Source organism: Tinamus guttatus, unplaced genomic scaffold, assembly GCF_059628265.1.
Source record: "Tinamus guttatus ecotype Peru unplaced genomic scaffold, ASM5962826v1 Tinamus_guttatus_pri_ptg000314l, whole genome shotgun sequence".
NCBI lineage: Eukaryota > Metazoa > Chordata > Aves > Tinamiformes > Tinamidae > Tinamus > Tinamus guttatus.
Window position 1 is genome coordinate 7,492,818 of NW_028288848.1, and position 27,998 is coordinate 7,520,815.

A 27,998-nucleotide genomic window follows, 5' to 3' on the forward strand; every position below is an offset into this window, starting at 1 on the left:
GTTAATGCAAATTTCTGAAGCTGAAGAAAAAAGTGAAGCTCTTCCTCCAACTATACACAAAATAATAAAAAGATACAATAAGTATTTGCGTCCATTTTTTGATGGTGAGTATAAAACCTATGTCTTAAAACTATACCGTAATACAGTATCTGGAAAAATCCTCTTTTTTTCTTTTCTTTTTCTTTTCCTTTCGCTTTTTCTTTGATGTTTGGCAGTAATTCATATGAGGATATATGCTCTACAGTGATATGAGAAAACTTAATGGTTTTTGTGGCCTAAGGTGATCTTTATAATTTTTGGATATACAAAAGTAAAACTTTCACACTGTCTAAGAACTTGATGTCCTCAGTGTAATACCCTACTTACCAAAAAACATAATGCATCTCAAGTTTCCAAATAACAACTATACCAAACTTTATTTAAACACAAAAGACTTTATGTATCATTTTTGCAGCTTTCAAATTGTTCTAGAAAGCCTTGGTCAGTCTTGAAGTATTACATGACCTACTAGAACATCACAAGGGAGTTATTTAATAAGTCTTCCTTGCCTTAGGCTTTAAGGTTCACTGGATGGATCCTTGCAGAATTGTAAGGGAAAAATGAATCTAAAAGGTCATCCCTAAGGCTGGGAGGCCATGTACTCTTTTTTGGAAGAATCACTTTATTTCCTGTACCAAGGCTGTTTTCAACTGCCCTGCTAGCCTTATGCACCTGAGATCTTGGTCCCAGGTACCTTCCTTGCTTGAATCAGACTACTTAGTGTATTTGGCATTCAGGAGTTACAGGAGAGGCCGATCTTTCTTCCTGGGGGGACTGCAGAACTCTAAGCAGAAAATAATCTGCAAGTTGAAAAGGTGCTCAGCTTCATATGCCGGGCAGGGAATAAACTTATGGAGGCAGGCAATAGTTCAGAAACATTAGAGCTTTTAAATGAAGACTTTTATAGCCCTTTATGTAATCACTTAAAAAATACTGGCTGCAGAGTTTCTCAGACCATGCAGTTACCTGTTACTATTCATGCATGTGGAGAGATTACCAGCTTGTTTGATAAGAGTTCACAGCATGTGCAATTTATGAATCAATTTCATAAAATATTGTCAGAAATCATTATTTTTTGTTTTTATTGTAATTGTCTCAATGGCTGACACAACTGTTTTAACCTTCCCAATGACCATGTAAATACTTTATCAGCAAAATCCAAATAATGATAATAAATAAAGGTGACCCTTCTCATTAAGGTAATGCATAATGAAAAATAAATTAGTGACAACTGCACATATAGATATTTGATTTGTCACCTCTTTGTGGTACTAAAGATGTATTTACATCACCATGATAGGAGTGTTTTGGTAGACTGCAAATAGACTTTCCCTATGAAATTATTATTGTAGTTCAGACTAACGCTTAGGCACTTTCATGCTGCGATTCTCCTTTTTCTAGCTTGAACAGAATTTCTTCTTAGCTGCAGCAATGCTAAGTCACAGTCAGGCTATTGCATTTTTTTTTGCCTGGGAATTTTGACCAGGCAGATGTTAAGGACTCTCTGTGTTTATCTGGAAATCCCAGAGGAGCAGAAGCACAAATCAACTCTGTCATGTGCAGTGTAAGTCAAGCACTTTCAGATGGGTGAGAATTGCTGTGTGTGCTTGTTGCAGCTCAGGCATGCAAACACTCTCAGAAGTCCCAGATAGATATTAGCTGTATTACTGAAGGACTGTGATGCCAGTTCTTCAGTCTGAAAAATAAGTCTTACTGATAATGTCTTTAAATGCAGAGCTGGATGTTATGTGAGACATGGCATTTCTATAGGAATGACATTCTATAAATCTATAGGAATAACTTAGAGTGGCCCAGGAAGTGTTGGTCCCAGTTTTTGGATCTGCAGATCCAAAGATGATTTGTGTGTGTGTTTTTGATCTGTGATTGGAGAGTGGCTGCCTTTCCTAGGTGACAGATAGCCCTCTCCAAGCTCCCAGGCCATCTGCCCAGCCCAAGCCCTTCTGGCTGGCGGCTTGGCCTTCAGCAAGGGGGCTGCAGCCCAGATTAAGTTGAGGTCTAGGGCAAGCTACAGCTCTTCTCAGATAGTAAGCTACCAATATCCTCGGCTTATGAAGTCAGTGGATTACGCTGATCTGCATGACCATAGCTAGTGTATCTTTGTTCCACATAATATTGTGTTATTTCTGTGGATATTATCTGCTTGCAGCTGGTGTACTTTACATCTGTTCTTGGTCAGAAAGAGATTAAGTATATCTGACTCGAAGAGTTGTATGAATGGCTACAGTACTCCTGCTAAATACCAGTTTAGTTATGTGCTGTGTGAAGTTATTGCAGTGGTATGCTAATTGCCTATAAATAATAAGAGCCTGAGGAATCAAAAATAAATGTAAGATAAAAGTCCTGCCTAGAACTCTAATCGAAAGAACAAGTGAAGAATAAGAGAATAAAGTAGGTAGAAATGGTAGAAATGTTCAGTTAATACAAAAGCATGCGCAGTTCTCATGATACTAGGATATGAGTGTTGACTTATGTTAAGGAAACTCCTATTACTAAAAACATAAACAGAAAAGAACATATATGCGTGTTAACACAAAAATAGATTTGTTTACTGTCTGAAGTATATCCTTGCCTGTCTGAAGTGCATGCAAGGATTTACTTAGAATGGGAGCCAAGTATGTGTTTGCTGAAGCACAGAAACACACAGTTAATTATGTCCTAAAAGCTTTCATTAATTTTCTTGATCATTTTCTTGAACTTTGGACTCCAATTCATTTAGAAACAAGTTCAGTAACAGCTTTGAAACCTGAAGTTAACTGTCCCACTGGGTCCTTTTGTCCTGGTGCTGCTTGCGGGAAGGGGGAAGCCTGAGACTTAACCTTCCTGGAGCCTGCACTGAGTTCAAGAACCACATCTGCTTGTTACTTTCCTTCCTATTAAAGTACTAAGTACATTAGTACTGTTCACGATGGGTCAGATCCTGTTTTCCAGTTGAACTCAGGGCAAATTTATAGATTTGACAACTCAGAAATGTAGGTTCTTTCTTAGCTCGTGAATCCCATCAGGGTCCAAGCAGGAGCTCAGCACTTCGATGTGCAGGTTAGGTGACTTGGGCAAGGACAGAGTGCAGCTGGAGGAGTCTAGAAATCCCTCAAGTCAAGCAAAATGAAACCAAACTTCAGGAATGACTGTTTTTTTTTTTATCACACTTTTGGTTGGTTGCCTAGGTCTGCCTAGCTTCTCTTTTATACACTTGGATCCCTTTGGGAAGTTTGAAATTCTGTTGTTCTCAAACTAAGTGCATTCCTGCTTATATGTATGATAAGCATCCAAAAAGTGTCGGAAAAAATAGTCATAAAACTGGATTATATTCTTTATTGACTTTCACTGTGCTTTGACCTTAATGTTAACTAGCTTTAATGGAATATGACACATGAGTTTATCAAGCGAGATGGGCAAGAGGTTAGCATCTTAGTGATTTCAGTGTGTGTGTGTGTTTTTTTTTTTTTTTTTTTTTAAAATGTCACCAAGTGCAGGCTCTTGGCATATCTATGACACCAAATTCCTTAATACTTATCAAAAGGGATTTTTATTCTTGAAAAGAAAACATTATGTATGAGCAGTCATAAAATGAAGATGATCTTTTTCCCATGGCAGTTAGTGAGTTCTTATTTTAACAAACCATTCATTTGGCAATAGGTATTTGCCACTTGTTTTGCGACTGGCAGGTAATGAATGCAACTTGACCAGTGCCGTTAATGAGATCATGAAGATAATTTTCTTTTGGATATTGCAACTGTACTTAACAATAGAAAAATAGTATTTTCTTTTTGCATGATTTAAATTTCCTAGACTTTCTAAATTTTCAACCCAGATTAATTTCAGCTTGTTTCAGAGTGGTGTCCTCCCACATAATTCCCCTTGCTACGCAACTCTTCCATTTATACCCAATGCAGAGCACAGGTCTCGGGCACCTGGATTAGGTGCCTGAAGTTAGGTGAAATGGGGTCAGGCTTGGTATTTCAAAGTGTTTAGACAAGTAAAATTGACTGAATGATTTATGTTTGTCCATGCTAGCTGGCATGTGTTGGTTGCTAATTAATAGGGTACTTCTGTACAGTTTATTACACAAATACCGTCTGGATGTTGTTCCTGGCTTCTGCTTTCATCTGAATTAATTTTGATATTAATATGATATTAAGAATGTTCCCTTCTTAACTGTCTTCTAATGCTGCTACTTGTACCTGTGCCGCAGATAAGTGTTAAATCAAGTTTTAATGAACTTTCCATTCTATCTGTTCACTTTGCAGCAAGTTTAAAGATCACTAATCTAGTAAAAAAGATTAAGTAATCCAGAATGATTTTACCCATTCTTAGGAAATGAATATAAAATATTCTTGTATTAGTAGATAGTACCCATTAATGCAATTGTGTCCTTCCTGGTCAGTGTGATAGAGGTGAAAGCATCTTGTAGAAAAGCTGACATAAGGGTTTTAAAAATGCACGGTTATTTTTCTTAACTGTACTATGTAGCTCTAACTTGTTATCTTGGCAAGGCACATCAGACTTTTAACATCATTTTTTCTGGTGAAAGTGTGCAGAGCAGTAACAGAGGTGCTGTGCCAAACCTCTCTGGAATTAATGTGCTGCTGACTTCAGGGAGCCTTGCGTCAGGTTCAGACCGTTAAGAGATGCATAAAGTCTTGTAAATTTTATACAAATAGATTTTTTTGTTGTTCTGTGATTGAAAGATATAATTTAAGAGTTTTAATTAATTAGTGAGAGTCTGCAAAAAGGTCACAGCTAAATACACTTGAATGTGAAAGCTGCTTTCAAGTGGCATAGGGAAGCATCATGTTTAAGTCAATTATCCTAAACTGCATTTAAGACTGCTTTCCTTACCTCTGCAATGAGCAGTACCTTGCTTCATGGACTCAAGGTTTAAATTCAGCTTCCAAAAACTAGGGTTTTGCTTTGCTTTGTCAGCAAATATGTGTGACTTTTCTATTGGATGTTTTTCCTGTATACTTATTAACATTGGGCAGGCAACATCCCTCTCTTCTTTGAGGAGGTGAGTAAATTCTGTAGTTTTCACATTGTAAAATTCATTATTCGACTTTAAGAGTTTTTGTTTCTTTAATTATTTTCTGCCTCCTTTGAACTGCCTGCTTTTTACACAATTTTTTGAAATGTGGGAAGCAGAACTTGTTACGATAATCAAATAGTCTTGCTGGTGCAGTCTAGACTGCAAGATAACATAATTCTGTACATTACTCTCCATTGCAAAAGTGCTTTTGCTAAAGCATAATACTGAAAGCTCATGTTGAAGTGATTATCCGTGACAACCCCTAAATCCTTCTCAAAGGCATTGCTTGCCAATATAGTTTCTGGTCCTTAGGTATTGCTTGCATTATTTATTCCCATATTACTTGCATTCATTTGACTGTATTAAAATAACATCGTATTAACTCTTTTTTCAAAGAACACTTATCCCCACCTATTTCTTTTCCGCAGACTGTGTTAACAAAGATACAGAACTATGTAAAGATCTTTGTTTATGACCAAATGGAATCGAATATGAATCCTAATAGAAATGGCTCCAATGTTTTGTATCTTCATACCAACAATTAAGTTGAAGACTGTCAGATAGCCTATTTTAATATTTCAAGTCACTTCACATAATGTGTTTTTCTTCCAAAAAAAATAATAATAAAAAAAACCCTGTAGGTGGGAAACTAAACGCACTGGAAATATTAAAGTGGAGTGAATCATTCTTATTAACAAGCCCCATAACACCCTAGAACAAACAAAAAATAATGTGAACAAAACGAGTATTTCCTGAAACTGTAGCATGTTATTTTTACTTGTTCATTTAATTCTCTGTTAGAGTCTCAGTATTGTTGCAATGTTGGTGCATTATTTTAAATGACTCCTCCTTTTATAAGAGTCTGAGCATACTGGCATTATCATGACATTGAGAGCTACCTAGGTAAGGTGTTCAATCACACTGAATAAACCCTCAGGACAATGAAAGGACTGGCCTTCCTTTACAAAGGCAAGTATTCATGCCATAAGCTATTTGCCAAGGGGTAAAAGTAAAGTATGTTAAAAATGCAATATCACAAAATTGATAATATACTCTTAAATGGGAAATAAAGACATTCAGATATTACATCTGGATACTAATCATGTGAAACTGCCAGGAGCAACTCCTTAGTCTGCAACATCTGATGGACCAGATGTTGCAACTGGATGAATTCTTTCCATGGCTCTGCACTTCAGAGCGGAGGGCTGTGATGTACCATGGGGATTGTACCTTCAGCACCTTACTGTGCAACGTTTGCTCTAATGGTTTTTTTCTAGGGGGGGGGGGGGAAGTTAAGACAACATTTTGAAATGCAGTATATTTATTAAATTTTCATCTATACATATTTTTGATATGAAATGCTCTTTTTTCTCCTTAATCTAAATCTCAGAAATTTGGGGTGGAAAAAAGGAAAAATGGAAGATACCATGAAAGATTTTTATAGAAGTTTGTGCTGATGAACATGGAGTATTAAAGAACTGTAGGCTGGATTCTGACTTTTATTTATTTTTCTGCAGATGGTCCTGTGTCAGTTGGAATGAGCCTGGATATTGCAAGCATTGATACAATATCAGAAATAAACATGGTATCATTAGTTTTGTTTCTTGTTTGTGAACTGATAATGTTTTTTATTTCCAATTGCTAGCAATGGGTCTTTGAGGCTTTTCTCCCTGTACAGGCAGTGCTATTCTGTGTGTGTTAGGAGAGAGAATTTTGTTTTCAGCTGCAGAGGGTGGTTGTAGTGCTTACAGTATAATAAATACCAACTTGCTAAAAATGGCTAGCTTCTCAACTAGTACTTTAAAGAAGTTTTAGTCTAGCAGGTACAAGTCAAACATCTCCTAAACAGAAACTATTTGCCACCCAGTATTAACCATCTCAATGAAAGGTGTATAGAGCAGTAATTATTTTTGAAATGAAACGTCTCAGCTCCTGTGCATTTTAGCAAATCAAAGATAAAACATTCATGTGTGCCTCTGAAGCAACTCTCTTTTCTTTAGCTGTGTTCAGCCACAGGTAAATTCATACTATTTTGCTCTTACTGTAACTTACTTCTATCCAAGCTGTATTTCCTTGTATTACTATTCCTTTTTGAACAAAGGAACATAGTATACTCTTCTAATTAAAGATCCAGCTCTGGTGCATAGAAATGTAGAACTCACTAATCAAATATTTGATACTAGGAGGGAAAAATAGATACACATACTGTCCTTTATCATTAGGTGTTGTTACCTCACTTTTCCATTGCTCAGTCCTTCTAGGACTGCTGAATATTCAAATCTGGGGTATAGTTAAAGTAAGGTCAGAACTTGAGGTCAATTTAAAATATTGATAAAAATGTTCTGTGAAATCAAAAGTTGATTTTAAAAGTGACAAAGTGCACTGATTAGGATGTAAGACTATAAGGTATATTTAAGTTGAACATAATTTGAGGGTTCCTATTGTATGTTTTTGTCTTTATGCATCAGAATATATACAACTTTTTCGATGTATAAAATTGTCTGTTAGTTTATGTAAATCAAATGGTGTTTACAACCACTTATACAAATTGTTTTAAAGTCTAAAGATTTACAGAGCCAGTTTATCCATTGGCAAAACTCTGACTTCAGTTGATTTATATCCCCGGGAGGCCCCAACATTTACTCTAAAATTCAGCTGAGCCAAAAGAACAAAATCTACGCAAGATAATATTTCTTAATGATGTCAACTACACATCAAGTGTTGGAACATTTGGCAGTAAAAGATCTAGTAAAGCTGCTGAAAGCTGGTTTTCAAGAGTGCAACATGGAGAGTCACAGGCTGTTACGTGTCCAACAGCTCTTTCCATGTGTGTGTCTTTTTTTTTATTTTTTAGTGCCTTGCTTTGTATGATGGTGTCCCCTGTTTGATTTCGTTTTTCTCTTTCAGGATTATACAGCTACCATATTTCTAAGGCAGCGATGGACTGATGAGAGACTTTGTTTTGATGGTAATAAGAGTTTAAGTCTTGATGGTCGACTTGTAGAAATGCTTTGGGTCCCGGATACCTTCATAGTTGATTCAAAAAAGTCTTTTCTTCATGATATCACTGTTGAAAACCGGCTTATCAGAATATATCCTAATGGAACTGTCCTGTATGCCATACGGTATGTAAACACCAGACACTAGACTTAATTTTGGCTTTTGCTTGTCTTTCAAGCCATCCAGGTTAGCATGATTCATATACTTTGTGTTGTGACTTTAGAAGAGCTTTGTAAATATATGATATGCCTGGCCAATATGATTATGTTATTAAATAGATCTCACTTTCCTCTCTTGTTTGGGCCTGTTGTTTTACATAGACCAAATGCAGGAAATGCCTTTTGCTATGACAGTGTTGCTTAGTGAAGTCATTCCTGAAGAAAGGAAATGACAGGTTGGCATGCTTCATTGTGGGTTACCTTTTGTAATAGATTTTGATAGACTTGAAAATTTCTGAAACATAATATAAAATATCAACTCAAATGTATGCTACAGGTGAGAAGAGGTCATGGTGTTTTGAGGTTGATCCTACCTGGAAATATTTTGGAGTGGTTTTCAGTCTGGATACAGTTAGTTCATGCTAGTAAATGCTGTTTTTTTTCTTATTAGGATTTTCCTTAAAAATAGTTCAGAAAATTCACTTAAATTTACTTGTAGTGCTGAACATGTTTTCCCATTAACCAGTAATACTATATTTTTTTCAAGGATAACAACAACTGTTGCATGCAGCATGGACCTGACCAAATATCCAATGGATAAGCAGACATGCACTTTGCAACTGGAAAGCTGTAAGACTTCACTGCTGTTTTTTTTATTTTATTTTATTTGATTAGCAAAATAACTGTGGTCTGTAGCACAGGCTAATGGATGTTTGATATTGACAAAGAGGCTGGGATTTTCAGATGCTAGGGGGCAGTATGTGACCATTTCCTACGGAATTCCAATAGTGTTTGTTTACATGACAAATGCTTGAGGCTTCAGTGGAAATAGTGTGGCAGTGCATGGAAATATTAACACTAAATAAAAATTTAGGAGGTTGTAGACCTGCTTCTGCACTGCATCCTGCACAGGTCTTGTACTGGTCTCCAAGGGCAGTTCTGCAAGCAGGCACTTCCTGGCAGAGCCAAGAAAATCAGTTTTTGTTTGACTTTGCCTTTTTTCTGTCTTCCAGATATTATATAATTTATTTCTGGAGGCATATCTCCCTTAAGAAAGAAAAAAAAATAGAATAAGACTTACTGGTTGGCATAGAGTTCATATTTAATTAATTTACTGCCTTCATATTGAAAGAAGGTAATTGCATAGACAGTTCTGTTCTGAAAAGGATATATACAGATCCTTCTGTGACTTATTTAATTGTCTCTGTGTTCGTGCCCTGGGAAAAAATGTCATCACTGTGACTGAATATTCTGTTCTAGATTCTCATTTTATCAAGTCCTCCTATTTTTCATTAAAATATTCTCCTTTAATGCTTGTAAAGATGCAGTGCCAGCAAATACCCAACAGTGCATTTTTAATTCTTTGCTCTTATTCATATGAATAAGACTCTCAAAGATATTTTTGCCTGGGACAACATCAAAGGATATCTAATCCTGTTAGAAGAAAATGTATGTTCTAATCTGAAGAAATACATTTGGAAGGTTTTCCAGAACTTGTGCAGGTCTTTGGCATTTCAGAAGTGTCATGTGTTCTCTGTTTCCTGTTGGTAATGACCAGTTACCAGATTGCTACAGAGTTTAGACTGAAGCACAATGGGAATCGCTGCCCAAGCCTTCCTCATCCAGGAATTCCTCTAGAATCAGCAGTTTTGCTAGGATAAGATCAGTATAACAAAAAGTAATTTGGTTTAATCTCCAAGATAATTTTGTTTGAAAGAGAATATTAGTAAGTCGAACAGTGTAGATAGGTTTACATCAACAACATTGTTTAATGAGTTATTTAGTACTTTTTTCTGGTCCCAGAATGAAATATATGTCCTTCAGGATCTTTAACTTATTTGACAAGATTTTTAAAAAGTGGAATTCCCTTTATAATTAAAAATAAATACTTTTTCAGAGCGAGTCCATCTGTTATTTCAAACAACACACAAATGTCTTCTGTCTAAAAGGCAAATGTAGTAATGTAATCTCAAATGCTTTCCTGTCATTGGTATTTAGTTTTGAGGAAAAGCAGCTAGAAACAAAGAATGCAAGAATATGCCTTAGCAGTGGCCCTTGTCCTTTAGAGCACCGTAACACTTTCTTGTGAGTGTATTACGAATGGTGTTTGCTCCCCCATGGGCTAAGCTATGTAGTTTATGGGTGGATAATGACAGCATCCTAGAATATTGCTTGTAAATGCCATTACCTGGAGTTATGAATTGTGAATGTAAGCATGCATGCACATCTACAAAAACACAGATGTGTATAAAGGAAGAAGCAAATATTTGAGCTGAAAAAAGGTGTTAGGGTTCCTATTGAATGAGTACCAGAGTAAAGACAAAATGACAGGTTATTATCATGGAAAGGATTTTGGAAGACATCAGTATTGTAGATTATACACGCATACACACAAAAAATCCTGGTAGCCTTTACAACATGCTGTTCAATTTGGAGTAGTTTAGCACTAATTGACATAATTTCTGCAAGTACCTTCCAATGAATGTTTGTGTTATGATATTTTTTTCATGTTATTACACTGCTTTAGAAGATCGTACAGGATATGTTATGAAGAGGGAGCTGCTGCTCTGAGTTTCCACTGATGCATGAGAGGTGACACTGGGGACTTGAGGGACTCATGTCTCAGTACTGCAGAGGGGAATTCTGGCTCTCTACCTTGTGGCAGAAAGCACCACCCTTCATTCATGGTGAATCACATTGGCTGAAGCTTATTTCCTCAGTCTGCTCCCCCACAGCCCTTCAGTCCAGATGCCTGTTATTTTTTTGTACTCATCTATGAAATTTTATTCCCTTTTTGAACTTGTCCTTTAGCTTTTATTCAGTGAAGGGCCATGTAAAGGCTTTTAACTTGTGCTTGACCATCAGGGGAAATCAAAATTGGTATCAGAAACTTAAAGAAACTCATTTGTATTAAGCATTATGAATGCTTAATCCCAAACTTACTATTCATGTTATTAACCCTGTTGACATTCATTGCTTGTACTGTATCAATAAATTACAGAAGTGAGACACTTCAAGCTTGAAGAATTATAATGAGAGTTCAGTGTTATGTAAAAAGAGGAGCTTACTTATAAAAGCCAGTAATAAAGTTTAAGGATCTTGTCAATGCAAGTATTTTAAACTTTTTATAATTATAAAATATTAATCCTCTGAAAGAAAAATCTCTTTATAGAGAGGGAGCATTGTGGTACTGAACTTTCTTGAATGTTGGGAAGACTATCTTGATCCAATTTCCTTACATAGAGAGTTATAAAATTAGTATTAGAAGGTGTTTTCATATGAAAGACTACAAAAATCTGATAGCTGTACAGTGAATCAGAATACTTTGGGAAATAAATAGCTCCATTAAAACAGAAGAACCTCCTTTTGGAGGTATGTTTATTATCACTATCTGAGTATCAAGAATTTATCCACACCCCTAGCTGCTTGGGGAGAGTCCATATCTGATGAAGATGGACAAGACCCTACTGTAGTATGCTCCACTTCTTTGGATATTATCTAGATTATCTGTAGTGTAGTTTTACTGAACAGAAGTAAAATGAATTTGTGGCTGGAGGCTTGCCTAAGTCTGCTTCTACAAACATTTTATTTTGATGAATGTACAGCCAGTTGTTTATAGGACATATGACTTTTTTCATCAGCCCAGTCTAGGAAATTTCCAATGTGTAGTATTACTGGATCAGAAATTTGGCTTGTGCACCTGTGCTTTTGGCTTAGTCTTTCAGCACAGCAATGTTTTGGTCTGAATTACTACAAATGTGGTAATGAGCAGAGAGCCCTAGTCACACTTTTCTGGAAAACTGCCTGTGACATTGAAAACAAGGTCTACATTTGGAGACTCAAGAAAAAGAATTTGCAGGTGAAATTGTCACTTAAGTGCTAATCAGGACAGTGTTTCCTTGTGACTAAATTTGAGCTCCTGTTTCTCCTGCCTAATGTGAAAAGGATTAAAGCCATTAACATAAAAATATGAAAATACTCCTTTATTTCTGTGATTTGAGCTTTTGTGAGCTTTGCGCTTTTTGCAGTGTGTATACACTTTTGCAATGTATTGCATCGTTGTCTCTCAATGTAATTTAGATACAATTGAGTGGAATCTAAAAATAATCATGGGCTCATATTTCTGTCCCTAAGCTTAGCTGTTAAAATGTCAAATACAAGAGTGATCAATCTAAGTATGCTAAAGGAAAAGATGTTCAAATGCTCCTTCTTAACATGTAAATTACATTAACATAATCTTGAATTGATGTATGCTACTCTGAAAATTGCCTACCTTCTAATATAATGGGAATCTGAAGCTATTTTAGCTGTGACTATTCTGTATATTGACAAGTGTGTGCAAAACGCAGATGTCCTCTGGTAGATGATCTGTGTCCCACCTAAATGCCCCATTCCTGCCTGAAGGGGAAGGGAAGTTCTCCTTGGGGTGCATGCAAGGTCCCTGTCCAAACCATGGTCCCATGTCATGACCCAGCCTTGTTTCAGAGTGAAGTTGGTCGTGGTCTTGTATCCCCTCTGATCTTCACGGGAGGACCAAGCTCCCTGTGGCCAGGTTACAGGTCCCACCAGCTGGGAAACAAGCTCCAGGCGTGCTCAGTACTTGGTATGAATGCTGGCAGTGCTGTAGGTCATGAAAACCATGGTTCTTCAGTTTTTAATAGCTTTTGCCTCTAAAATACCATGTGGTACTTATCTCTTTTGTTAGTTTATGTCATGTATACTGTAACAAATGAGATAAAAAGCCCTCTTTTCTCCCAAAAGGGACAGCTTTCAATGATAAGATTTTGCTGTTCATTTTTGGGCAGTTTTGTGTGAACAACCATTATGTTCTGCCAAAAAAGTCATTGTTTATACTTAATTGTACTTTCAGGCAGACAAATAAGAAACAGCTGAAACATAATTGTGCTCAGCACAAATTAATTACTGTGTAAAATAAACACTTTCATTGGCTTTTGTCTCTCTATAGGGGGTTACAACATCAATGATGTAATGTTTTACTGGACTAGAGGAAATGATTCAGTTCGAGGTTTGGACACACTCCGACTAGCCCAATATACTGTAGAGGACTACTTTACCTCAGTATCTGAAGCTGTATATGAGACAGGTAAGAATATCCTTGTAACAGTTTTTGTGATCATAGTACGGAATTTCGCTCTTTGCGAACATTCTTACAATCATCTGTGAGCCTTCCACATGTTACCAGCAGAGACGTGATTAATGCAGAAGTTGACAGTTTCAGCATTTTCTCCTAGGTTATGCCTTTTCTGAAGAACGTTAAAGAAACATGCTATTTTCAAGTAACATCAGGAAGAATCTTTATGAAGGAAATGAGCCTATAAGTTGCATTTAAATGTACAAGCAGCACTGTACAGGTTGCCTGGCCTAATGTCCCTGTGCCCAGAAGACTCAGTGGAGCAGCCCCAGGCCTGCACTTCTGCAAATGTTAGAAAGCAGCTGTAGGAAGTTTCCTGTAACTACCAGATTTGACCTCACAAAAGGGTCTCCTCCTGATTATTCCAAAGTTGAAAGGGAGCATGATACCTGCCAAACCTGTTGCTTCCCTTTTGAGTTACTTTCAGGTCCTTTATTGCTGGTCTTGACAGGGTATTCGGTTTGCCTCCTGCCCAAACCAACATGACAACCATACAATTGTTTTTTCAATGAAGACACAGGCATCCTTCAAAGCTGTAGTTTCACAAGAGAATATGTTATTAACTGAATCACAGAGTTACTGTCTCAATTCCATTGCTGGGAATTTTCTACTTCAATGAGGCAGAAGGGTATTAGGACCTCTTCATCATAGAGGAAAAGAGGAATAAAAAAATTGCTAAATTCTAAATCACTTCCTATCACTGAATCTAGAAAGAGAAGAAAAAAAATTGCTTTTCCCAACTAGAACTGAAATGTATCCAAAGGCATAGTCAGATGAACTGTGCTCTTCATTCTAGTAGTTAATATTGTCTTCTTCCTTTATATTGGTAGTAAGCATGTCTATGAAGTTAAGATGCTTTGTTTTATTTTAAAAATGGTTTAATATAATATATACATCTGTGGAATTTCCTGTATTTGTTTCAGTTGTCATGTTCAAGAAAGCTATATTATGAAGGGTTATGCAGTACATTTTTAAGGAAATCTCATAATCCTCTCAACTTTCTATTGTGTCTTTAGGAATTAGATGTTATTTCCTACATATATTTTATGCAGCAGTGCATACTTTAGCTCATATTAAAAGGATTTTTGATGATGATTTGCATTTATTTAACATATGATAATATCTGAAAGTATTTTTATAAATAACAGCTATTAGTCACAAGGCTTTAATGATGCTAGGAAAAAAGCACTGTGCAATATTTCCTAAAATAGCAAAAACACAATCAGGATTTGATACTGTAAGCATGTAAACAGATAGCCCAGATGTTGCATAAGGGAAATGGTACAATGCAATGCCCAGGTTCACATAACCACTGACAGAGCCAAAATTAAAATGTAGTAGTAAGCAGAAGTCCTGCAAAAGTGATGTTAAGAAAAGGACTGCAAGGATTAATGTTGTTTACAGAACACTATGTATCTTGTAATAGTAATCATGCTGTTATAATACTGTAATAGTAAGTTGCTTTAAATAATGTTAACTGGATTTCTGGCTAGAGTTTGGCACTGGTTTTGTTTTGTTACAGGATAGTTTCATTCTGAACCTTTGTAAATTCATTGCAGTGACCCCCTCCTACATGACTTTAATATTTACTCTTCAAATACTGATATGCTGTAGGACCCGTGGAAAACCAAATGTGCATTAGAGACTGCTGGGTTATTATCTTAGCTGTCTCGCCAACCCTCCTCCCTTCTCAGACAATAAATATAGCTATGAAGAACTTGCCTTTCTTTTTGGAAAAACCAAAACAAGTAAGGACTGTTACATTCTAGTTTTTTTTGTGTAAATAATCATAGAAATAAGTCTGGGATAGACATTAAGAATTCATTTAGTCTACTCTCATGTCCCAAGGCAAGGAATATGTCTACAGCCTGATGACACATGCTTTTAGTAGTAAGTTAGACAAACTTGCAATGTGACTACTCAACAACTTCCCTAGGTAATTTTTGATGATTACTATGACTATATTTTCATTGTACCTAGTCTAGATATCCATTGTTGCTTTTCAGACCCATTCTGCTCTGCATTGTCTACAGTAGACATATGATTTTTCTGTTTGGGGAGCTGATGATTCCTGATGAAGTATTTTTGTTGAATTGCCTTTTTTCTTCTTCCTCACTCAGACCTTTTTTGATCATTGTGGAGATACTTTTGAACTGTGTTGGCAATTCTGCCTTTGCTTGGAGTCTTTTACAATTTTTGTAGGTATATTCCAGTAAATCATCCATTTGTTAATGAGCACTACTGGGCACAGGACCCCTAAACATCCCTATTTGATAAATGTTTCTTTTTTCATAGTAAGAGATGGCTAATTAATCTCCATTAACTTTAATTGAAGAAAGAAGAGAAGTCCTTTAAAACTTATGGATAATTAGCTGTTGGTAGCTTTTCCTCCCCATTGACCTACAACTTTGCCTAGCATTGCTTGTTCTACTGCAGTCCTCTTGCCAAGTCAGCAGCAGCAAGAAAGACTAGATTTGAGCTAATTGACCATATTCTAACACAGTCCTTGAGCCTATGTCCAGAAAGCTGTGTGCTGTCGCCATCAGCGTTTTAATGTGACCCGTGGCCACTCCACTTGATGAAAATCCCCATCCTCGGGGATTTCAGCACCTTGACTGGATGCACTTCCTCACCCAGAAGCTGCACAGGTCTTGCCACTATTATGCAGGAAGTCCTTCTCTCCTAGGTGAGGGTCCCCAGGAGAATTTACATCTAAACCATCAATGAGTGTATTTATAATCAGCATTTTGAATATTAAAATGAATATAAATATGAAGGGTATAGGAGTTTTGCTAGAATTTTCTCCCCCATAGGCTGTATGTTCATCAATTGGAGTGTTTTGCCTTCAAAATAATGGCATTACCTTGCTTAGTCCTGCAGGTTCATTTGCCTTTTCACAAGGCTCAGGAGACTTAAGTATAAGTCAACCTGTTCTGATTCTCAGTTTTTATTTCTTAAGGTATGCTACACTGAGTACTTTATTGCATTTCCATTACCAGTTTCCATTACCAGTTTTTTTATTGCATTTCCATTACCAGCTGTTCATGATCTATAATATCTCTCCAATTGCTATTGCTCTTAGTCATTGCAATACAGAGCTTATAAACCATCTCAGAAGTATGTGCAGTGTAAATTTACCTCATGACTCTAATCAGCCTCACATAGGAGTCAAGCAGTTGCACATCATCATGCCATTTCTGCACACATGTTCTGTAACCAAATGTCTGTGACCATGTTATGTTGCTATCTGAACTCTTAGCTTTATTTTTTATTACTCTAATCTCTTTAAGTGATGTTTTTCACTGGAGTTGAAGTTTAAAAACTTCTATCGCTCTTTTTTTTTCCTGAAGTTCTTCACCATACTTAACGAAGTAACAGAACAGCTTAAAACGAGGGCAGTTTTGGAAAATACATTGAAAATGTTACAAGGAAAATAAAAACATATGGAAATGCAGTGAATAGAGTGAATATCAAGACACAGTGGCCTTTGTTAACTTATGGCAAATGTTATTTGTAGTGTAGATGCCAGTATACATGGAAACATGTAAAACCTTTTTCACTATATTATTTTTGAAAGGTTCTTTTATGGTAAGCTTGATGGACACAGGAATTTTTGCAGAAACACTATGTGGAACGGTTTATCTAATTCTTAGGAAATCTGGATTTCAAGCTTCATCTTTAGTGTAGCGTTCTCATGAAGATGAATCACATCTCTCAGAGAAATAGGACATGATCTTTCACTGTCCTTAGTTTCCCTATGAAGAAAAATAGCTAGAACAGGAGATGAGGTAGTTTAAAATATCTTGACCGTGAAGAACAGAAGATAGTGATTGTTTTTTGTGTTTTCTGAGGGAAGGATAAGGGAGGACTTATTATAAGTTATTACCAATATTTTTGCACGCTATCCATCCTGCATCAGTCAGAAGTTGTGTTGCAGTTCCACAACTTGTTTGTGGGATGAAAGTGGAAAACACTACTCATTCCTAACACATGTCTATCCTGAACAAGCTTTATAAAATGTGCATACTGAAAATAACATTTTCAGCACATAGCTAGAACAGTACACTTATATTTAAATCTTTACTGTGCCCTTAAAAGGTAAAAAGCAGAAGAAAACTTTGCATTGAGAGTTACACTGATGCCCTTGTGTGAGATGTACATCACCTGTTTCAGCTGGTACCCCAGGGGTTAGCATCCATATTTCATGATGGAGAAGAATATGCTCTTTGTGCCTGACCGCACACCTCTGTGCAGGACACCAAAATGCTGCTTACGTAAATGGTGGAGTATTTTCTTATTACATAGAGTTCATCAAAAAGGCCACAGGAAATAAGCGTGGGAAAGAGATTCCTGTCCTGTAGCAGGAATGGAAATTAGAAAGGAAATGCAGACGGCTGATACCCTTTATAAAATAGGACTCTTCCTCCAGGCTCCTCTGCTGTGACCATCAGCTGAGCAGGGGGAGCAGGAAAGAGCAGAGGTGCAGATTCTGGCCCTGTTCAGCCAGGATTAGACACCACAAAGTGATTTTGGGCATAATCCAAAAAATGGATTGCATGAGATAAGAAACCCATGTTTATCTGTTCTCTTGGGGTGCTGTGACAGTCATGTGGATAAAACTGTCATATCATTGTCCTAGCTATACAATGTGTCAGATGACCAGTGTTGTAAATTAGGATGTCATTTTAGAAGACAAAATCAAAAGTTAGTTTTCAAAGCCAAGCTATAAAGAGCTATAAACTAGTTTTTCTTGCACTTTCTCAGACCCTAGACCTGCTCAACCCCTGGAAAAGGAAGTCTATGCTGGCACCACTTTGATGACAGTAAAAATGAGAGTAGTTAGACAGACTAGCTGAAATGTGATTTTCTTCACCTCCACTTTGTTAGGTACTTGCTTTTAAAGCAGTAGAGAGAGCTACAGTAGAGACTATTATCTGCTGTTCAGATTTGTGACTAAAAACCAAGGCGGGGGGAAAACCTGACAGTTTTCCAGAGTTAACATGAACCATACTTGAGTTAACTCAGGTAAAGGCAGACCCAGGATTACATGATCTTGCGTTTCACTCTTCATCTGCCTTGGTTGATGGCATCACAGCCTTTGACTTGCAAATTGAAGGCAATGGTGTGAGGTGATTGCACATCCTCTACTGTCTCATATGCATCTACCATAATAGTGGTAGAGAATCTCACATTTTTTAAATATAAGAGCTTTTGGTAAGCATATGTGAGAAAAGAATTCTGGTAGTTCCCTAACGTTATTTTGTGCCATTGCTCATTTCTTTAACATACCCAGTATCCTTTGCATACTTTTTCTTGTCTCCTTCTTCTTCTAGTTTATTATAGGAGCTCAGATGAATTCTATATATAGTTTGCTTCATATTTTCTGTTATAAAAGCTTTTCTGAACTCCTTAGAGAAATGCTGACACCATTACTATCATATCCATGATGCATCTTTGAAAGCTGGCTTAAGGAAAACCTTAAGGTTAGAGAAACACCTTTATTTGTTTACCAAAAAACTACTTGGATACAGACTGTTATATCTCTGTTTCTCTTTGTTATTTATATTGGTTCAGAAATGTATGGCATCAGGAAAAATAACATCAATGAACATTCAAAAGACTTGTCTGCACTGAGAAATTACAGCAGAATGGCAAACTGTGCCTTTGAATTTAAAAATTTTAAATTAACCTCCTGTGTACATATAGAGTTTTATATTAAGGTGAACCAAAATATACTTCCGGTTTATGTAAAGAAGATAGTTGTTGTACAACTATTCTACATTAGCTACTTCAGGATTTTCCTTCTTGTAGAGGAGCTGTAAGAATGAACCATGAGAACCTGCAGGTGCCTGTAGTCTTGTAATTTCACCCCCTTTTCTGGGTCCATGGCACTGCAACTTTCTGTAGTGTCAGCATGAAAGATGAATGACTTCTGGGAGAGTTCAGGGAAATGCAGTGGCCTGCAAATAGGGTCAGCTGAGGTAATCTAAAGATCTCTTCTGTTTTAAGAATTCTATGGAATTTTATTATTTTTATTGTTTGTAATTTAAACAGTATTTTTAAAATCTGAAATTTAACTATCCATTTTCTAGACTGGGAACAGTAAGGTATTTCTTGACACCCATTACTTACACTTCAAGCTTTTAAGAGTGCTCGTTTGACTTTGTGCCTCAAAGTGCACCCGAGGGATGTGCAAATAGCCTCATTCTGCTTGTACCGTTGTTGCTAAAGTGCATTCAAAGCTCTGTAGTTCAGTCCTGACTCACAACATGCAACTTTAGAAATAAACATATGTTCTGAAGATCATCATTCGCTGCATAAAAATAGATGAAATCAAAACCATCTAACTATAGTATACGCATTAGGCTTTCGCTGGTATTTTCGTGCAAGTACTAATCACAGAACTTTGTTAAAAGCTTTAAGAATTAATGTTAAACCTTTTCTGAAGTTTCTGAATAAAAAGTCTGCTCTGCAAATTAAGTTAATAAAAAGGCAAAGTTTTCCTTTACTTCGACCATCAGACAGGTACATTTCATATCCTATGCTACGTTTGTTGAAACATAGCTGATTTTTGCACAATTAGTAAGCTGAAAGGCAAATTCAGGCTTTTCTTTCCAAGCACTAGTCCCTTAGGAATCCCAGATCTGTTTTTGATGATTTTGGCCCAAACTTTCAGTTTCTGTAAAGAAAGCATTTGGGCGACAGCAGCCGCACCGCTCAGAATAACAGCGATGCTGTAATGTAGTAACATAAAGAAAAAGTGGTCAGGGATGATGCAAAGGCATGGCCTGTTACATGAAGTATGAGGGTTAGGTGAGCGGCATCAGAGAAAGTATTATTCATTCTTTCATTTCATATTTTGAGCAATAGAAGGTTGAATAGAAATAAAAGCAAAGCAAATCAGATGTGGGCAGTTAAATATATGGATCCATGTTAACTTTACAAAATTATAATAGTAGTTATGCTGTTTTTTATAGTAGCTCATTGTGGTAGCTCTTGTAAATGGCTATGGCTGAATTTATACATAAATTCAAATTCTTTTCCTTGCTTAATGTTACATGATGAAATGTCCTTTCTGTGCAGTAGTGGATTTATTTCTACCTTTGTTAATCCCTGCTGAGTTCCCGGGTCAAGACATCTTTAATGAAGCTTTGTACGTGAAGTGGCTGGGCAGTACATGTTTGATCTTTATTTTCATTTAACTCAATATAGAATCTTAATGTTAGAAGTGTTTTTTTTTTTTTGAAGCATTTTTTTGAGCTTTTACTGCATAATTACTTTCTATTAGAAGAAAATTAACCTGTTTTTGACAGCATTTGAGAATGTATAAAGAGAAACAAAAATAATGCAAAGTAATTATTTTTTCCCTAAAATGCATTATTAAATGTCACTGTAGTGATTAATCCTCTCAACATTTTTTTTCGCTTTCCACAGGGCGTTATCCAAAGCTAGTGTTTCATTTTGAACTCAAGAGAAACATCTTTTATTTCATACTAGAGACATATGTACCATCAATCCTACTGGTTGTGCTCTCTTGGGTATCGTTTTGGATAAGCCAGTCATCAGTTCCAGCCAGGATCTGCATAGGTGAGAAGCCAATCAAACTAAACAAAAGCAGTGTTGAAACATTAGGATATCGTGTTTTTTTTTTTTTTTTTTTTTTTTTTTTTTTTTATTGCTCATATATGGCATGTATTTCCAAAAGAGGCAGACGTTTCTGTGCTTTATGGAATTACTTTTCTGGTCTGCTCTCTGTGGTACGTCCTGCAGCTTCCCCTTGGTGCCTTGTTATTCATACGCAAAGAAAATGTGCTCAGGAGCAATGAGAGACTTGGTAGGCAGCGGGAAGTCATTCTGGAAATCATTTCAAAATATTCAAGCGCATGTCATGCCCAGACAAAATTGAGGCATTTGTGAGGGTGAATAATACCTGTAATTAACATATGAATAATAAGGGAATTATAAGAGATGAAAAGTAATTAATTTTAAAGGGAATTCTGAATTGGAAATAATGCAGATCAGTTCTGATCAGCCAGTGAGGATTGGAAAAGCATTTCTACTGAACAGGTAAGAAAGAAAAATTTCACATTAAATGAGGCCAGCAGGCAGCTCTAACAAGCAAGCTGATAGCAGCATTCCCAGCTTCTCTTGTCAGTCTCAGCTGTATCTTCTTTCTGTAGTTATGAGAAATGTTAAAAATTCTTACAGAGAATGTGCTGCTTATGTGTGTTACCAGATTATTACAGAAGTGTTGTTCCCTGGTTTTTCATCTAGTCTGAAACATTTAAAGAGAGATTTTGCTTAATATTCTAATAATAATGCAATAGTGGCAGATATGCATCATGTGGTATCCAAATCTCCTGTGGGAATTTCTAGTATCCTCAGCTAATCTTTTTGAGCATTTTCAAATTTGTACCTTCAGAATTAAAAATGCATTTAAATATATTATTTACAAAACATGACACACGAAAGGCTGTGGCATATTGTTTACAAAGCTCAGGAAAAATAATCTTGCAGCTTTTGAGATGCAGTTGAAGGCCTCATTATGTTCCTTGTTTTATCTGAACTTATTTTTTGTTCCCTAGGTGTCACCACGGTCCTTACTATGACAACGCTTATGATGGGAGCCAGAACTTCACTCCCAAATGCTAATTGCTTTATTAAGGCAATTGATGTGTACCTTGGTATCTGTTTTAGTTTCATCTTTGGAGCTTTGTTAGAATATGCTGTGGCTCACTTCTGCACTCTGCATCGACCCATTTCAAAGGACCTTAAAAAGGTATTTTGAATCTTTTGTCATTGTTCTACAAAACTGTTTTCAATAAAGAGAATGAATTGTCTGACTTGGTATTAAGGGTAAAATGTGTTTAAGAAATTTTGTATTTTAGAATTGTGAGAGTGAAAACTTTGAGAGGGGAAAAAAAGTCACTACCTGTAACTCTTTGGAAAAGATCAAACAAGCAAACTGAAACACTCTTCTAATGGTTGTGTTTTCTGGCATGGATGTTATGGATGTTCATCAAACAATGTCAACTGTAGCACAGAAGTCATGAGTGTTTGTCTTGTCTCCAACAGTAGCTTATACTTAGGATGCAAAAATCCAACTGAATGTGATGGTATGGTTCAAGCAAAAAAAAGAAGGAGGGAAAAAAAAAGAAAGGAAAGATTGGAAAGATTACGTCTTCATCTATAAAACCTTCCGCACATGCATGGTACATCAGTGTACCAGCAGACAGCGTAATGTGTTAGGTTTATCAGGTAGGTGCCTGCAGCCTTGCACCTTTGCCTTCTCTCTCAAAAGCCGTAGTTGAAACTCAGACTGATTCAGAGTTCTGCATCATCATTACAGCAGCTCTGCTGCTGCTGTCTTGGCTTGCCAGAACTGTGGGCTGAGAACTTGTATGATGGGCGCCACCTTTTTGTCTTGCAGATATTGGGAAAAAATAACAAAAAAAAAGTTCAAATCAATATAAGCATTTCAGGATAGTTGCATGACAAGGTTTTGTTGCATCTTCCATCTGCAATTTTTAGCACCCTTTTCAAAAACAGTGAGGAAGAAGGTACCAGGTAATTGGAAAATGATTCTTACAGATTTTAATTACAGATCTGAGTATATGCATGTTAGAATTGTATTTATGAAATTTCTGAATAATTAGAAAAACTTGCATTCTTTTTAGGAAGCCTGGAACATAGGGAAAATGTGAAAAATACAGGAAGAAAATTGGCGGGGATAAACAGAAAAAGAAGGATTTTAAATAATTTGAGCTAAGCTGGACCAGAACATCACAAATGCCTAATGAAAGCTCCTCAGTTGTTTCAAGAAACAGGATAGCGATTTCAAGTTGAGGAACTTAAAAACAAGGACTGGCCAAAAATTTGTTTGTTTATACCTGCGTATCCTAGGAATTAATATGGGATTTTGGCGATGTGTAAGTGAGATAAGCTCTGTAAATGCACAGGGTTATGGGACACTTCTTCAAACTGTCGTCAGATCCAGGCATACTGAGTAGGGTTTTAAAAAAAGGACATAAAGTTGAACCAATGCAGGAGGGAGGGGACCAGAATACAACATCTAACTGGGGAATGCCTAAAAATGGGCAAAAATTGGATCTGAATGTGGATGTGAGTGGGAAATGTGAATGTCATTCTTCTTGGCAAGGAAGCATCAGTGACTTTTCCCTCTAAGCATACCATGGTGAAGAAAATGACTGTCATTTTGCTCATAGAGTTGCGAGGAGGGGGGAAAAAAACAGCTTAGTGGAGGTGTTGGGTAAGAAAGTGAAATGTTACAGTGTTTGGATGATTAAGCATCATCAGATCTGTGAAGTGCCCCTATGCCTGCTCTTGCTGTAGCATATCTGTGTTTTGAATTTGCTGCTGTTATCGAGCCCAGATGCTCGTGTGCGCAGCTAGGGGTAAGGGACAGAGTGGCAGACATGGAAACTGCTGCACTTGAAACACCTGGATGGAAGTGGGTGGAGGAACTGCCCTGAAGCAGGGAAGGAGCAGGGCTTAGCATTTTTATGGTGTGCTTGTGACTGAAGGGGTGGTCTGTCACCTCAGGCATGTCTCCAGCCACCTCCTCTGCATCACTGCTGAAAATCAGGCAGAGAGCCAGTTCTGACAGACTGAAAACTGTCCTCGAGGGAAAAAAAAATAGTTTTGTTTAAATCAGCAAGCAAATCTAACTGGCTTCTTGGCAACACAAACACAAGCAATAACATAACAAAGGGGGCAGTTTCCTGGTCCTAGAGATCAGCTAAAGATTCCTTAGAGTAAGGAAAATGCCTGTTTAGATACTTGCCTAATTTCTGTGCGAGTATCTTCTCCATAAATTTGTTCCCCTCATTATCGTATTCTCTCAAGGACACAGGGTAATTAGCAGCCTTACTTGTAAGTTTGTTATTCTCATATGCAAAGTTGATACAGAATTTGCACTCAGAATTATTTAAATAAATGTAGAAGGCAAACTGAAACCATTTTGAAAATGCATCCCTCTGCCTTGTGTAAGAATTAGTTGTACTGTGGTCTGGTTTACTCTTTAAAACAGTTGGCTACTGGCATATCAAGTTTTTCTGAAGCCTTTGAGATTTCCAGCTAATAATATAAAATGGTGAAACAGCTCATCATATCTCTGCGCCTGCAGTGTCTTGTGTTAACGTGAACCAGGACGCACAGAGACAACTTCAAAGCTAATGACAAAAGCAGAGGAACCACCTGCTGCAAGGGAATTCAATCAAAAAGTACCGTTTGTGTCAACTTCCCAACGGGCTGCCTAAACAGAGATGTCTCTCCAAAATCCTGACTTCATATATAAAGGCATGAATTGTGTTCTTCTGTAAAATGCAGATGCCCTCTTGGAATTCATCTGTGCAACTGAAGCTTCCTCCCTTTGTTGCAAAGAAGAAAAGTTTGCAAACTGAAACTAACGTTGCCCAGAAGGACCAGGGCAGCGTTCTGCATGCTTGTGCTCATTTCTGTGCAGGCATCGTTCACTCTTGCAAACACCGAAGAAGCTCCAGGTGTCCCAGTTACTCTCACTCTTGCTTGAGATGTTTTTAATCTTGAATGTCTATAATATGCAGCAGAAGTGACATCTTTCCTAAATGGTATGAGCTCTTAGATGTCAACAAATGCTTCAGTTGGTATAAATAAGACCCACAGAGGCACATGCCATATATAGTGCTTTTCAGCTCTACTTTTCTAATTTTTTGTTCAACCAGATCTCCTCTTTGTGCCACCTGCCGCTTTCATGGTGAGAGCTGGCACCTAGCGTGGGATGTCCAAAATTAGACCCCAACTATCTTGCAGCCCGAGGTTAGGAAATGTAAGGCACCTTAATCTTTCATTGCAGTTCTGCTCCTCCTTTTACGGCAGTGGGATTCAGCTCTCCTGTCAACACATCCCTGCTCTGCTGGTGAGCGCTCCTCTGCGCCATGGTGAGCAGTCAAGCACGTATGTGCTGTGTGCGATGCTTCCTGCCGAAGCTATTCCTGCCTCCCGGGAGCTAGAGGGGAGTTAAGAACAACCTAATAAGGCATCTACCTCCTGTGACTTGTTCACATGCATTTGGGTGAAAAGCAAAATGGCACGTACACAGTGTTCTTCCGTGCTCTGCAGTGGAGCTAATTCCCTACAACTTTTAGCCAGTCCTACCTACCCCAGAGACAAATAGACTCTTGGAGTGACTAATGTCCTAAATCGTGCCATTTTTGATGTATAGATGTTGTTTTGCTGTCTTTCTTTTTCCAAGAAATGAGAACACTAGGGGGGAAGAAAAGGTTCTTCTGACAGGTTTTTTGTTAGCTCCTGGAGTGCCAGGTACATCTGTGATGCAGTGGCTTTGAGGCTGTGTCTAAAGTGATGGGCATGTTACTCTACTGAGCCATGTGAACCTTTGAAAGAGAAGAGGTCAGTATTTATAACAGAGTTAGGCCTCGAGAAAAACTCCACTTTCGAGTTTTGTGCTACCCTAGGGATCGTTTAAGGCCCCAGCTGGAATTTTATGGATTGATCCTCGGTGCTTTTATAGGATGATTTTTATGCTGGTTTCAAAATCTGCACATAGCTGCAGGAGGCTAGATGGAGAATGAATAATTTTTTCTAGTTGGTGTGTTCTGAGGGTGACCCGTTGTGTTCAGCAACATTTATCTCTCTCAAGTAAAATATACAAGATTTTTTTTTGGCATATCAAAATGAAAAGCAATAAAAACTTTTTTTCCTAGCTCTGTCTGTTCTGCTTCACTGATGCAGTCTGAGGACATTGTCCAGGCTTTGCTTTAATTTTCAAGGGCATTACTAATATTAGATAAAGAAAGGCTTAAGAGCTGTGCCATTTACAAGTGTGCTGGACAGGAAAGCAGCTCTGCACTGGCATGAAGATGGACCAGACAGTGTAATGGGTTCTCCCTGTCTTTAATAGGTGTGAGATTTGTAAGTGTGCTTTTTTTTTTTTTTTTTAATGGATGCACATGTTGACTTTTCTGAAATTTAAAGTTTCTCCTTGTTTACTCTGGATATTTTCATGATGCAAATGGAAAAAGCTAAATGGTCAGAGAGAAGGGGTTCTGCAGTATTCATTTTGCAAATAATTTTATTGTCTTTTGTTGCTTGTAGGCTGCAGACTGATTTAGAAGGTAAAAGCATCGCAAGAAGCTTAAGGAAAACAATATGCCTGAACTCACACAAGCCTTTCTCCTGCTATCCAAAGTTAGATTTAGTTTAGATACAAAGTAGGGGCCAGATTTTGTGGCTCAGTCTGCTGGTGTCTCTGCAATATCCCAAACCAAAGTAAATACCCCATAACTTTCAAGAATGTTTGTATTTAGAAATGAAACTGCGGCTGGTGTCTAATCCTGTGTCCTCTGAGCCAGTAACAGACGGGCTTCGCTAACTTCAAAGGGTGCAGATTTCATACATGAACTCCATGGCTCTCAGCCATTTCTAATGACAAAAACAAACCCCCCAGAAGGCTTATCCAGCATTCTCCAAAGAACTGGCTTGATGCAGTGGAGCACATAAACTTGCTCTTAACCTTAGCATAACTTTGAACTCAAAGCAGGGGTTTCCAGGCTTGAAAGTACTGAGAGCTATTTAGCACTGAATTAGTTTTTGGGCTTGTTTCTCTCTGATTTTTTTCATTGTTTTGTTTTGTTGTTTAGCTGTTTTTTTTTTTTTTTGAATAAATTGGAATACGCTGTGAAACACTAGGAAAAGTAGCCAGTTTTGCAAGAGGGAGGTGTCTTGAATTCAGGGTTGCTTGATGGGATGCACAGCCAGCTTGAGCAGCTGCTCTGGCATCTCCTCCCACCCTTCTGAATCCAGGCTGGGGGATTCTCTACCAGTTGCTAGATGTGGACCTTTCCCAGTGTTCCTCTGGAGCAGCAGGTAGCTTTTTGTTGCATGTTTCATGACACTGCTGTCTTAGGTAAAGCTCGGAGGGCCGTTTGCAACTACATCCAGCTTTGCTTTACAGACATAGGAAAGCTTTTGCTGTAAGCTGTTGTGCTAGTAAGTTGCTGTGTTTTGCCTGTATTGGGAGGCTTTGAAGGCTGGATGGAACTTTCTGGCGTGTGTGTGTTCATCCTTAGAGTCAAGGACTGAGCGACAAAAAGACTCACAGGAAAATCCCATCATTTGCCTCAGATGTTAAGTAAATAGGCAATGAAACATGCACTTCAGTGTCTGCTGTGCTGCTTTGTTTCCTTTCAGGATGAGGATGAAGAGGCTGAGGAGGAGAGGAATGGAGTACTGGCAGCAGTTGCTAACAGTTGCAACGTCACTGACAGCATTAAGAAGATTGATTCTAACAAGAAGAGCAAAGCCAGCATCAGTGGAAAAAAAGAGAGAAGTAAACACAGTGGGTGGAGTTCACCAATGTCAGTAATGAAAAGACTTTTCTGTATTTTTGATTGCTTTCATGTTAAAAATCCCTACCACATAGACAACTATGCCAGATTTTCTTTCCCATTATCTTTCATTATAATAAATGTGTTTTATTGGGTATATTATTTGTATTTCTAAATATTTTAATCTGTAAAATAGTTTGGAAACTGGATACAGTAAGGGAAATTAAAATGTAGGAAGTTGCATTGGGATAAAAGGA

At 37.4% G+C, this 27,998-nt stretch overlaps 1 protein-coding gene across 1 annotated transcript; it reads left to right on the top strand.

The window, feature by feature from the left end:
* LOC104566332 (gamma-aminobutyric acid receptor subunit pi) lies at nucleotides 1-27,968 on the top strand. The gene is made up of 8 exons (XM_010213109.2): nucleotides 1-104; nucleotides 6,601-6,668; nucleotides 7,991-8,208; nucleotides 8,789-8,871; nucleotides 13,208-13,345; nucleotides 20,828-20,980; nucleotides 21,979-22,172; nucleotides 27,605-27,968. Exons 1-8 carry the CDS (start codon nucleotides 5-7, stop codon nucleotides 27,914-27,916), a joined length of 1,266 nt encoding a protein of 421 aa, XP_010211411.2. The 5' UTR covers nucleotides 1-4; the 3' UTR covers nucleotides 27,917-27,968.
* The last annotated feature ends 30 nt before the right edge of the window (nucleotides 27,969-27,998 follow it).

Bases quoted from the DNA above. Each gene is read 5' to 3' on its own strand.
- LOC104566332 (XM_010213109.2), top strand. From the start codon at position 5: ATGCAAATTTCTGAAGCTGAAGAAAAAAGTGAAGCTCTTCCTCCAACT. The intron at 105-6,600 runs GTGAGTATAAAA...ATTTTTCTGCAG, and splicing joins TTTGCGTCCATTTTTTGATG to ATGGTCCTGTGTCAGTTGGA. The intron at 6,669-7,990 runs GTATCATTAGTT...TTTCTCTTTCAG, and splicing joins CAATATCAGAAATAAACATG to GATTATACAGCTACCATATT.